Below are 13,465 nucleotides of genomic sequence, written 5' to 3' on the forward strand. Positions count from 1 at the left end.
TACCCCCTGCTGTTTCACTTCCACTGCATTTCTCTGGGGCCATGACTATCAGCGATTATAGAGGGAAAACATGCTGCTTAGACACAACCAAACGATCATGGTAAATGTTGCTGGTCTCCGAGAAAATGGCTGCCATTACGTAGCTCAATGTCTGTCGTGTTTATTACAGAGTGGGCAGACAGGTGACACGCACATGCGTTCCACACTAGCTACTCGCTTGCGCCCTCTGCTGGCCGGCTGATGGCACAGTCACTTATAAGGAAGAACAATTCCCCCGCGAGCTATTAATACCCGCTGGTCCTGTCAGACTCAGTAACGCCGGCTATTTATACTCTATGACCAACGTCGTGCTCGTACACCGCGGACTCCTCCGCTGCTCTCTCATCTCGCTCCTCCCTCGGTATAGGGCTCTATATACTGACCCTCTATACAGCTACTGCACGACGAGGCCACTGACTTCTTCCGCTCGCACCATGGCCGGGAAGATTGACCTGAACTCTCCCTCTACCAGCTGGAAAGAGGCCAAAAGTGAGAAGCTCGCCGTGCTCTAACCTGTCTGCTGTGCGCCCCGCTAACACCCGTCCCTCCGTGTGAGGGAATTGCTTTTCTAGACATTTCCTAATAGCTTGGTCTGAGCAGAACCGCCGTGTGCGGCTGCAGTACCGTCTCCTTGCAGCAGGGGGAGCAGTTCTGTTACTATTGATGTAAAAAAAAAAAAAAAAAGACACAGAACTTTGTTTTGGGGGGTTTTCAGCGTTTTTAAAACCTCTGCATGCTGTCAGTGAAGAGAGCTCATCCCTGGCCTAGTGTGTCAGAGCCGAGGCTGCAGGAATACTAAGTCAGCACAAAGCACTGACAGTAATATAACCATAAGGCTGGGTTTTCACAGAGGTTTCAATTTTATTTTATTTTTTTTAATTCCCAGATTTTCCTCTGACGCACTTGAAACACTCTTCCTATTTCAACTCTGCTGTTCATTGTAAAATATTTATTTTCTAGAGCTATGTTCACACTTTACTTTTTTGCTTTTTTTTTCTTGCATCCAAAACTTGATCTCTCAGCTGTAAAAAAAAAAAAATAAATAAATAAAAAAAAAGAAAGTAAAAGTGTGAATATAGCTTTGCAGCATTTTTTTTGTTATTGCTGATTTTTTTCTCTACATGTCAAGTTTGCGTCCACATTGCAACTCAAGCTTTTTTTTTTTAATAAAACGGGGGGGGGGGGGGGGGTTGTGGAGGTAAAATAATGTCTATATACATGTGAGGACACCAAGACATTCTGGCTTAGGCTACTTTCACATTAGCGTCGTGCACTGCATGTCGCAATGCGACATTGCGGCACATCGACGCATACTGTGGAAGCGCCGCACAACGGGGGCAGCGGATGCTGTTTTTCCAACGCATCCGCTGCCCCATTGTGAGGTGCGGGGGGGCGGAGTTCCGGCCGCGCATGCGCGGTCGGAAAAGACGGGCATGACGCACCAAAAAATTTTACATGTAAAGTTTTTTTGCAGCCGATGGTCCGACGCAACCGTCGCACTGCGTCGCTAATGCAAGTCACTGGAGAAAAAACGCATCCTGCAAGCACTTTTGCAGGATGAGTTTTTTCTACAAAACGACGCATAGCGACGTGCAGTGCACGACGCTAGTGTGAAAGTAGCCTTAGGCCGGAGTCACACCTAATGTATAAAAATACAGTCCGTTTTTTTTTTACGGCCGAGATATGGATCACTGTTCCTGAACATTTCTGCGTATGTCGTCCGTATTCAATGCGAGGATGCGATTTTATCTTCAAAAAGTATACGTATGTCATCTGTATGGCGAGATTTTCTCGCCAGCTTGCAAAATGGACATATAATGGATTAATGGGCTCAAATATTCGTGAAAACATATATATAGCCTATATATACAGGGTGGTCCAAAAGTAGGTGGACAGTATGTGTAGTAGGGATATGAAGGGTGAGATTAGTGTAAAGTGAAACTGATTCAATTGCCCTTAGCAACCAATCAGATTCCACTTTTCATTCTTCACAGACTCTTTGGAAAATGAAAGGTGGAATCTGTTTGGTTGCTAAGGGCAACTAAGTCAGTTTCACTGTACACCATGTTTGATAAACCTCCCCCTTCATAACACTGTGCACCTACTTTTGGACCACCCTGTGTGTATGTGTGTGTGTGTATGTATATATATATATATAGAGAGAGAGAGAGAGAGAGAGAGAGAGAGAGAGAGAGAGAGAGAGAGAGAGAGAGAGAGAGAGAGAGAGAGAGAGAGAGATAGATAAATAGATATAGTGCTAGATAGCATAAAAGCCGTCAATTCAATTGTCGGCTTTTGCTAAATAATTCCCGAACCCGACAGGATATGAGACATGGTTTACATACAGTAAACCATTGCATATTGCATATCTGTTATATTTTTACATATCCCTCCCTAATAATGTTAGTAGTGTTTGTGTGTAAAATTTGGGAGCTCTAGGTGTTAAAGGGTTAATTCACGGAAAAAACTGGCGTGGGCTCCCGTGCAATTTTCTCCGCCAGAGTGGTAAAGCCAGTGACTGAGGGCAGATATTAATAGCCAGGAGAGGGTCCATGGTTATTGGCCCCCCTTGGCTACAAACATCTGCCCCCAGCCACCCCAGAAAAGGCACATCTGGAAGATGCGCCTATTCTGGCACTTAGCCACTCTCTTCCAAATAGGCTTCAAAATCATAATTTTAAAGCCGCCTGAAAATCGTTTTGAGAACATGCGAGTCCAATGCAAGTCTCTGGGAAAATCTGCACAGAAACCTCAGCGTACCCGCAAGAGAAATTGGTATGTTGTGGATATTTGAAACCCGCACCGCAGGTCAGTTTACGCTGAGTAATAAAAGAACCCAGAGGGCAGGAAAGCTCTATACATCCCATCCACTTTGTTGGAACTGCAAGATGCTACATTTCTGTTGCAGCAAAAAAAAATCCACACCTAAAACTCATCGTGGCCACACAACCTTCTAGTATTCATACTTTTTAAGATGAAGAATATTCCCATTCACTGACACCAAGAATTCTTGAAAATTGTGAGAATTTAAACCATATTAGCTTGAAAAATTGCAAGTTTAGTAATTTGCATACATGAGGTTACATGCCGACTTGGCATACGCGGCCTCACTCAGTGCAAGTGTATAGATCGAGGTCGGACAAGTCTAGTTGGAATGTGCAAATCACATACTTGCTATCACATGACCGCCAACTCTTGGCATCGGAGAATGTTCGCAGCACGAAGTGCCCACGATGCGAGGATTCCCAAGTCTGCAGTCACGTATAGAGACTGCAGACTTGTAGCATAAGGCCGGACAACCTCTTTTAAGACACATTGGTTGCTAGTGATTCACCCATTATTGACTGTCAAGAATATGAGCTTGGCGAGCAGAGTGTATGTGATTTCATGACCGCTCCTGCCCTCTGTGCGTTTAGAGGCGCTGTTGAGCCTTGCATTTTTGAGGGAATTCTCTTTTTCTATAAGCTTCTATGGGGAAACCAGAAAAAATTCATGTAAAAAAACCCAACAAAATGCAGAAAATCTTAGTGTTTCTGGCCTAAGAAACTATGCTTTAAATTTACACCAAAAGCGCATTGCCTGTTTGTTAGGCAATCACTCCATGTGTTGCGGCTGTTCTTTGAGGCATGCAGGTGCAGGGACTCAAATAAATATAGTATACAAGCACGCTGAAGTCACTCAGCACAAAAGCATGCTTAGATAACACCTTATCCCAGCACATTCACTCATCACTAATCTCCATCACTCCGTACCATCAACCCCACACTTTTTAGAATTTATAAGCACATTTCCTCTTAAAGGGAACCTGTCACCGCCCCCCCCCCCTTGTCTTCAGTCAGGGAGGCAGGCGTTTTCCCCCCTGCTGCAGGCGCCACACAGCCGTCACTCAAATCTTCTTGGCGCCGGGCGCCGCCTCCTCACCGCTGTTTTGAAAATAGCTGGCAGTGAGCGCTGGCCATCTGTCCTCATATGCAGCCCAGCTGACTGCGACTGCGCGGCCGCCCTGCCTGTGAATCCCAGCCCCGCAATGTGAATAAATCATAAGTCACTGCCGGGCTGGGATTCACAAGCAGGGCGGCCGCGCAGGCGCAGTCACCGAGACTGCATATGAGGACAGACGGGCAGCGCTCACTGCATCTGCCCAAGGCAGGAGAAAAGAGCGCAGGCGCCGGCTCATTTCAAAACAGCACTGAGGAGGAGGCGCCCGGCGCCAAGAAGATTTGAGTGACGGCTGTGTGGCGTCTGCAGCAGGGGGGAAAGGCATGCCTCCTTGTCTGAAGAAAAGGCATTTAGGACAAATTATAAAACTGATTATTTCTCTAGTTACAGCACCCAGAACTAAGAGCCACCTTGTCAGAATGCAGCATTACTGCTGCACAAGGTGGCTCTTTTAGTTTGAAACGACTGGGGGTGGTGACAGGTTCCCTTTAATATATGAGTTTATGCACTGGAACATACTTACTCACCTGTTTCACCCGGTAAGACATGGACGGGATATCCGTAGATTTCCAAACCTTGATAACGACCTTTCTGGCACAGAAAAGTAGAAATCTGAATAATAATAATAAAAAAACACCTTTCAATATGATCCCATAAAATAATAACTCCTAACAAACACATCTGAGGGATTAGGACTTTAGGAAACTCAAATTGCTTGTTTGAAAATAAGAGAACTTCTGACCAAAGTGGGGACAACCCTGGAACATGACTAAACCGAATGCCAAAAAGAGCCTACACCAAAAACAGAAATCACTTGAGGATGCTGTCGTCTTTTCAAGCCTTTCAGGGGTGTCGAAAACGTTTAAGAAATTTAGGTTGGGTTAAAAAGAATCTGTCAGCAGGTTTTAGCTTTGTAGTATGAAAGCGGCATGATGTAGGGGTTGAGTCCCTGATTCCAGCAATGTATCACTGGGCAGCTTGCTGTTATTTTGATACAATCATAGTTTTCTCTGCTGCAGAACTAGTAGAGCTCGGAATGCTGAGCTCTGCATAACCCCACCCACATCACTGGCAGCTTTCTGTGTACATTGACATGTGAGGGCGGGGTTATACAGAAGAGTTGACTAGGAGGCACAAGACACCTAGTCCTGTAGTGATAATCTACTGCTGATAAAACACTGATTCTATTGAAACAGCAACAAAAACCCCACATTGTGGGCTGGAATTAGGGTCTCTGTCCCTACATCATGGTGCTCTCAGATTACACAACAAAAAACTATTGACAGATCCCCTTTTAGCTGTCCCTAGCACTTACCACTGAAGATGAGAAGCTGCTCTCCACCTTCTCCCATTCATCCTCGGTCAAAGCCACCCAAGTAGTACATGCTTTAGTGAATGGATTCGAGAACGATGATTTTTAAGCAAGACTAAAAATCATTTTTGCTCAGGTGATTGACAGCATCGTATAACACTGGACGACTAATGGAGAAACGAGCATTCCCAAGGAGTCTAAATTATCCCTTAAAAGGAATCCATCAGCAGGTTTTTGCAATGTAATTTGAAGACTGTATGATGTAGGGGTTAAAAAAAAGAATTCAGCGATGCCTCTCTTATCAAGCTCCGTGGTTTTGTTTGCTTGCAATGATTGTTTTAGCACCAGGAGCTTTCGTTGCTGTGACCCAGCAGTGCGTGCGTGCTAGTCTGACACGCCCCCTCCTGTGATAGGCAGCTCACTGTCTATGGACATTGCATATAGAGAGCCTGGTGGGAGCGGGGTTAGCTTCCTCAGCTCTGCTTCATTCTAAATCTAAAAACTCTGATTGTGTGAGAACGGCTGCACCCTGTAATCTAAGTGATACATCATTGGTTTCAGCTTCCCTTTGCCTAAATGAGGTTGCTCTCAGAAAAGATAGCAAAAACCCGCTGACAGATTCCCTTTAATGCCTAGTGTTCACTTTTTGTGTTTTGCGCTGACCAATCCTTTTGTCTAGTTCATCTCTTGAGATGAGCGTCACTACTTTTTTATTTTTCACATTCATAGAAGTTAAAGGATCAATCTGATTCATCGTGCAATTTTTGGAGGAAGGTCTATTCAAACCAGTCAGGTTCTATCGTCAGAATTTTCTGCGGCTCTCACATTCATCTAAATGGGAATTGGTAAAATCCGTGCACTTGCTGTAGAAATATCCCTATTCTGACATTTTCGGTTGCAGTGTATCTGTGGCGTGTCATGATGTCCTGACTCTTCTTTTGAATCCATTTGTCGTGTAGCACCCTCAGGGCAGGAGGCATCACACAGGGAACCATGTTTGCCTGAAGCATTGTTTTAACCTGAGCTTTTGTGTCAGCCTGGATTCATTATATTATTAAAATTTCATTAATTTGGGTTGAGAACTGTTCGTTGAAGTTGATAGTGTTCAGTCTCATTCAGACGGCCGTGTTGCTTCACAATGTAGCATCCATATTCTAGCCGGAAGTCCTGGCCTGATCGCCAATGACCGACCCAAGCTAACAGCTTCATAGATCCTAATGATACTGATGATTTGGGTCATAAAATCCACTGTCATGCCGGTACTTGCTGTTGCCATACTAAATTCTTTGCATAAGTCAACTTCAATAGTTTTAAACGGGTTATCCAAGATTTAAAAAAAAAAAAAAAACCCGAAGCAACTACCCGCCTGCTTTACCCGTCGCTGAGTCAGAGCAATCACAGACCGCTTCTGCCAGCGATTCAGCTGCTCCACGTCAACAGAGCAGCTCTTTCCTTCTAGGCTCCTCTTTCGATGGCGCCTGACTTCTGACATGCTGATTGACAGCTGGCTCCCCGCAGATAGGCAGCAGGGAGCCGGCTATCAATCAGCATGAGGTCAGCAGAACAGAGAGCAAGAGAATCTTCTTCTCTGTTGATATGACACCAGCGGAATCCGCTGAATTGTGGGCATGAACGATCCGTGGCCTCTCTGTGCCGGCAGAGAGCGGCGCCAGGCACAACAAGCCGATAGAAAGCAATTACCTCTCTGTTAGTGCTTATTCACATTGTAAGAAATATAAAGTCCTAGAGAACCACTTTAATCAACAGTCAAAATATTTCTATTGTTTCATTTATTTTCTTCTCTTTCTATATATTTTAGCTTTTCTGAAGGGTCTCAACAATAAGCAGAGACGTGAACATTACTCCGTGAAAGATTTTATGAAGCTGAAGGAGATACCAACATGGAAGGACACATCAAAAAGTAAGGAATACACATTCTCAATCTGTACACAATTCTCTGGTTTCTCATGGGATGGTGCATTCTACTATTTTACGTACACATATACAGAACTATGTATCCACCCTGCAGTTTTCTTTTTGTGCTATATCTCTTAGTTTAGGTTCTCACCAGCTTTTTGTGTTGCGTTTTTCTGATCCATTATAGTCACAGAATAAAGTAACTGTTGCAGAATTGCATCCTTCCTATGACAGATACAAATGACGCTATGCTTTTTCTTCTTGCAAAAATGCCTGTGTTTGTGACATGCTTGCTAACGAAAACCCTGATGCAAGGGTGAGCCTAGCCTTAGCTGTCAAGGGACAGATGCAAGTTTGGGACAAATTACGGCGCTTGCCTTGAACATGGTCCATTCCGTTATGGATCTCTTGGTGAGATGGATTCTTTAAGTTGTAGGCCTGGATGAGCAGCACAAAATAAAAGGATTGGTGCAGTATATAACAGCCCAGGTGGATATGATAAACAGCATACGGAGGAGTGTGGAATAGCAGAGCTGGGTAGGCTGCACAGCATCTTAAAGGGAACCTGACAGCAGGATTTACACCAGGAGGCATTGCAAGCGCTTTATCACCCTCGTAATTCTGTATATAATGATCCCTGTGTTATACCTAAATGCTACATATGTGTGCTTAAAAAATATTAAATTGTCCTTGCTCTCCATGCCTGCAAGTAGCGTACAAGTCCAGGACTACTGTCAATCATTGCTACTGTGTACTGGTATATTGCATCCCCCGCAGCATGACTGACATCCCAGCATGTGGCGGGGAGCATAAATGATGGACAAGGACTACTTTTCTTCCTCCCTGTGTACGCTGGGATGTCAGTCACTCCAATGTGGGGCGTGAGCTGTACAAATGATTGATAGCAGTCCCAGACTAGTCCACTGCCTACAGGTAGGAGGAATAAAGAGGATTTAACATTGTTTTAAACAAACATGTATTGTTTAGATATAACAGAAGGATTATGAAGGCACTCCTAGTACATTGCAGAGGTAGTTCTTGCTGTCAGGTAAGTGAGGAGCAGCAGTGGAGTGTGCAGAGGTCACTTTGGTCATGGATCGACAGAGCTTAGTATGCTGGATGGCACCTTGGTGATACAACAGCAGAGATTGGTATGCTTAATAGCACCTTGGAAGAGCCTAGCTGAGTCTGTAAGATGGCACATTGCCTGAGTATGCAGGCAAGCACCTTGGAATAACAGAGCCAAGTGTGCAGACAGGCACCTTGGAATAGTGGAACCGAGTATGCAGGCAGGTACATTGGAACAGCAGAGCCAAGTATGCGTTACAGTAGAAATTAGTTTGTCAGGGGACTCGCTTTGGGGTATATGCAGCTGAGCTAAATTTGACACATAATTAGCATGATTAACAATAGTGGAAACAGCAGCAAGGATACCAAACTAACTAATTATTCAGGCTGCTCACTGCTACCTGAGCCAGCCGATATAAGACCTAAGCGTGTTATATCAGAGGTGTGCACCAGGTTACCATGTTAACCTGAAACCCGGGAAGAAGGGCGCAGGGCCCGGTGCTTGAGCCAGGACAGGTGAGTTACACTTGCCCTGTTGATAAATGTCCTGTTGTCTTCTGATTCTAGAAAATATTGTGGAGTCCTCACATGCACGTTTTTAGACACAAGCGCATATGTTGGAGAAGGTATCGCAGGTGCTTCATCAATATGGTGTTCCACCCAGATGCCGTATTTTAGCCAGAAACCTGCGACACTGATTCCACTGATTACAATGTGACAACATATTCTTTAGAGTTCGGAACCAACTTACAATCATGTACATAGACACTGTCAGATATTCTCTTCCCTCCCTGATCCACCATTAAAAATGTAAGTTTGCCTTTGTGCAGCTTAAATCCATTTGTCCCCATGTCAGACGCTTAGCAATGTCTTACATGGACGAGGCGCAGTCCTCTCCTATGTTATAGTCCGGCAGGGGACGTGAGATTGTGCTTCTTGCACGCCTCCCTCTTTAGGAAACGGTCTAATTGCTTGCAGCGATTTCACATACGATCCAGTACGAAATGGCCATAATTGCTATGCTTTAAATGACCAAAGTGATTGTAGCAATTTAGCGGGTGGATTTAACAGACATCCTAAGCCGTTTTTCTCCCTGTCAATCAATGTCATTACTACAATGGCAGTACGTAGATCGCGGCTGCAGAGCAGACATCATTATAGGGAATAGGGGACTTCTTATTATGCGACAATGGAAAGATTTCTTTTTTTTTCCTGTAAATAATTTGTTCCTGTCATCTCAAAAAAAGAAAAATCTCCGCCTGTAAGTCTACAGCGAGGATGATCATTCTGATAATACATTTGTTAAGACGTCAGTCAGACCGAGAGAAATATTGCTGACATAAGGGCTTAAGCAGAATCTGTCATCAGGAAATGTCTAATTATTTAAGTCCAGATTTCATATTAAACATAAATATTTTTTTTAATTATCAGTGTCATCATCTATGTAAAAACGGTAAGAAAATCCTGGAATCCACACTGGCCACTCAATGTTGAATGTGTGTGAATTAGCGTTGGTGCACGTTAAATCGGTCCATCGGCCGTATCAGGACTCTGTTGCTCTTGGATGGGAGCCATAAGAATGACCCCCTGCCTAATGGCATCTCCGGCTCCTTTTTTGATTAGCCGGCCTGGTGACAACATCACACCACAACTCCAGGCTAGCTAATAAAATGAAGAGCCGCATATAACATCAGGTATGAGACGGTCTCACATCTCCCATCCTGCGGCCACAGATTACTGACGAGGTCGTTGGACCGGGTCATGCATATAGATTCACACTAACTCAACTGACAATATTTTCTTGCTGCGCTTTGTACATTTTTGCTGTGATTTTCTACCAGTCAGCACCAAATATATGCGTGAGGTTGGGCACTGATTGGGCTTAGTGGCCCCAGCCATGAGTTTCCAACTTTGCTTCCCACATTTTCAGAACTTCCCATACGGCACCTGCCATTCCATAAACTCAGCTTGCACGTTTTTCATGCCTATTTCCTGTTCTTAGGTTGTTGATTCCAAATATTGTCCTGTACTATTGGACATCCCACCTCTGGTGGGTCCCAACCGCATGGTGCAAGTTATACAAAACGGATAGAAATCCTTCTTAATTCACTTTTATGGGCTTAGGCTGCATTCACATGTCCGTCTTTCATGTATCATGTTTTCCAGACTGGCTGTGGATCTCCTGGTCTGAACTCAACCGCCTCATAGGGCGCCTATGAGGTTGTTGATCGAGGATCTGGCAGGAACTAGGGCATCACTGCTCACCTTTAGGGCTCATTAAGACGTCCTAATTTCACGTACTGGTGTTGACCAAATTTTTCACCATCACACTGGCACCTGTGGGACCATTTACATGTCCGTGATTTTTCGCGAACCGAGAGGTTCACGTAAAATCATAGAGACATATCTGATTTCAATCCAAAAGTTGGATCAAAATTGGCAATGCAAATCGATGACTTTGTGAAAAAAATCGGACCGAACAAGGCTCACAATGGGTCTGTGAAAAAATCGGATCTCAATCGAATGACAATGGGTCCGTCAAAAAAACGGATCGCACTGGGATAATTTTCACCAAGTGTCAGAATGGAGACGGTGGAAAAACTTTCTTTCTTTTTAAAATTCTGAGAAAAATGGCTGACACTCAGGCCACGTTTTGATCAGAGGCTGATCACAATAATCGGTCAGGTTTTCTTGTATGTGGAAAAATTGGTTGTGTAAATGAACCCTTATGGATGGATTTAAGGATCCTCTTGCTGCTTTGTCTCCTGATGACCCCAAAACTTAAAAGGGGGAAACACATTAACCACAATAAGCGGTCAATATATCTATGTGCTTTCTTTATGTTCTTGTAATTCTGAGTTGGATGTTACTTTGATGCTGTTTGGCTTAACCATATACTGTGGGTGCACAGGCTCTTCCCATATGACCATTGTCACAGGTGAGGAGTGGGGAAAGAAGTATCGGGAAATGATAGATGGTAACATGTCCGATCCCTCTGTCCTCATAGTAGACTAATTGTCGCCAGAGCTGGTGCTACAGTATATGGCCATGTTTTAGTTTAATATTTATCTGACATAACTACCAATCTTGACTTAAATTAAGCTAAGTTTTAAATGGTGAATACCGGCACTTTCCCTTCCAAAATGTTGTCAAAACGCCACAAAACTGAAGTTACATTGTTAGTACGGTTGGGAAAAAAAAAAAAAGACATGCGTCCATCAAGTTTATCCAATGGATGGGAGAGGGTTCGAAGATTCATATATTCTAATTTTACCATAAGAAATGATAATCTACGTAAATGGGTTTTTGTAAACTAAAAAAAAAATACATTTTTTAATTCTCTTTTTTTTCCCTTTTCTGTAGAGGCAAAAGCCAGACAGCCTGAAGAAATCAAGTTCCCAAAGAGCAAAGATCTGAATGAGAAGGTTTCTCTGATCAGAGGGGACATCACTAAACTAGAGGTAGACGCCATTGTTAATGCAGGTAAGATGAGCAACACACCAGCCAGTATATTGCAAGAGAGAAGGAACTCGTGAGCATTTACAGCGCCGTATTTTCCCTGCATTGTACGGTATTAAGGTAATCTGTGTCCGCGCAGCTGGTGCCCTGCAATGTGTAATGAAGTGCATCCATTTATTAGCAGTAAGGTGAAACTGGTGCAATGGTGCAGAAAATGTCTACTGGAAGGAAAGTCACGGGAACGATGCACTCCTCTGAAAAGGGTGCAATAAAATGCGTAAAAGATTCCGTGATATGCTAATGTCATATTCTCATCATAGATGTTTTTGCTGAATTAGTCTGTGAAAGCCACCGTGAGAATATTGGAAGTGTTCGTATTAATTAGCTGACAGAGTTAGGAACGTCGTTATCTATTCACATGTCCTTGTTGGCTCTATTGGCGTCTGTCGGCTTACCGATGTGTTTTCAGATGGCTTACAGGGTCGAAACGAATCCGCATCAACAAGGGACAGATCGATGAGTATCCGTATACAGCAATTGTAAGCTTAGGGTACAAGGATAGAAGAAATACATTTACTTAAGTAGGTTTAGACTTTGGAGAAGGAAAAAAAGAATTATTTAGGTAATCGTACGAGGGTCAGTGAGGTAGTCGCTCATGGAGATGCTGGTGAGGAAGAGGTAGTGAGGGTGAAAGTCTTGGGCTTTAAAATAAAATAATATATACCGTAATTTTGCTTTTCTCAGTCAAAAGCTCACATTTCTTAGTAAACCGAGGATGTTACCTGTAAAACGACATTGATCACTGCCGCCATCGTGACGAATTTCATGGACCTTACCGAGTCCTGATAGAGGCGCTAGGACAATAGCTGACAAAGGTCGTGATGATGAGTTTTCCAGACAAAATTCCCCCCCACCACCAGCACCAAATATGATTCAAATTTGGATAAAAAGTGTTAGGCCTCATTCACATGTCAGGTCTTTCCAAACGAGAAGAAAATATCAATTGTCATCAGCGTGATGGATCAGAATTTGCCATCATTGTGTCATCAGTTTTTGTTGTTTGCAGAAAAAAAATTACGTAGGTTTCTGACATTTTTCATAGTTTAGACAGCGAAAACCCGAAAGCCATCCATGCGCTGTGTGTTTTTCCTACAACCCAATCGCTTGAATGGGCTAGTTTGAATAGAAAATTTGATAAAGAACAGGCATGTTTTCCTCTTTTTGCAGACTATTGGATCCAGAAACACATAAACATGTGAACAGCCCCCCAGACCAGTGTTCCTCCAACTCCAGTGCTCAAGGCCCACCATGGAATGCTGGATGATGGAATTATCATCTGGGCAATACTAAGGAAATCCTGAAAATATGATCTGATGGTGGACTTTGAGGCCTGGAGTTGGGAACACTGCCCTAGACTATAATGGGTACTTGTTTTATCCGTGAAAAAAAAACCTGTAGAACATTTACTTGAAACACATATGTGTGAATGAGGCCTAAACTTTATTAGTTACTTCCAGTTTTGGTTATTAGCTCCGACTCTATTCACTTCACACATCTCATAAAAAATAATAGTAGAATGTAGACTATAAAAGGCTAGAAAGTTTAGGTCAGGAGACCAGCAGACATTCCGGATTTGGACCATGACACACGGCTATGTATGCGGCATTCATCCGAGTACCGTAAGTGCAATTGGAAAGGAGTAAAGGTAAAATTGTGGCTTTTCCGATTTAT

General features: G+C 43.5%; 1 protein-coding gene across 2 annotated transcripts in view; it reads left to right on the plus strand.

Moving 5' to 3' along the window:
• Positions 1-250: 250 nt before the first annotated feature.
• The window catches only part of MACROD1 (mono-ADP ribosylhydrolase 1), a 1,026,736-nt gene continuing 1,013,521 nt past the window's right edge, over positions 251-13,465 (plus strand). Inside the window, exons 1-3 of one of the 2 annotated variants that reach the window (XM_077287616.1) lie at positions 251-528; positions 7,110-7,211; positions 11,639-11,758. In XM_077287616.1, coding sequence (XP_077143731.1) covers positions 336-528; positions 7,110-7,211; positions 11,639-11,758 — 415 coding nt within the window. In that variant the 5' untranslated portion in view covers positions 251-335. The remainder of the gene's footprint in view (positions 529-7,109; positions 7,212-11,638; positions 11,759-13,465) is intronic. The other variant, XM_077287617.1, reaches the window with a different exon arrangement.

This window comes from Ranitomeya variabilis, chromosome 2 (genome assembly GCF_051348905.1).
Source record: "Ranitomeya variabilis isolate aRanVar5 chromosome 2, aRanVar5.hap1, whole genome shotgun sequence".
In the NCBI taxonomy this organism is placed as follows: domain Eukaryota; kingdom Metazoa; phylum Chordata; class Amphibia; order Anura; family Dendrobatidae; genus Ranitomeya; species Ranitomeya variabilis.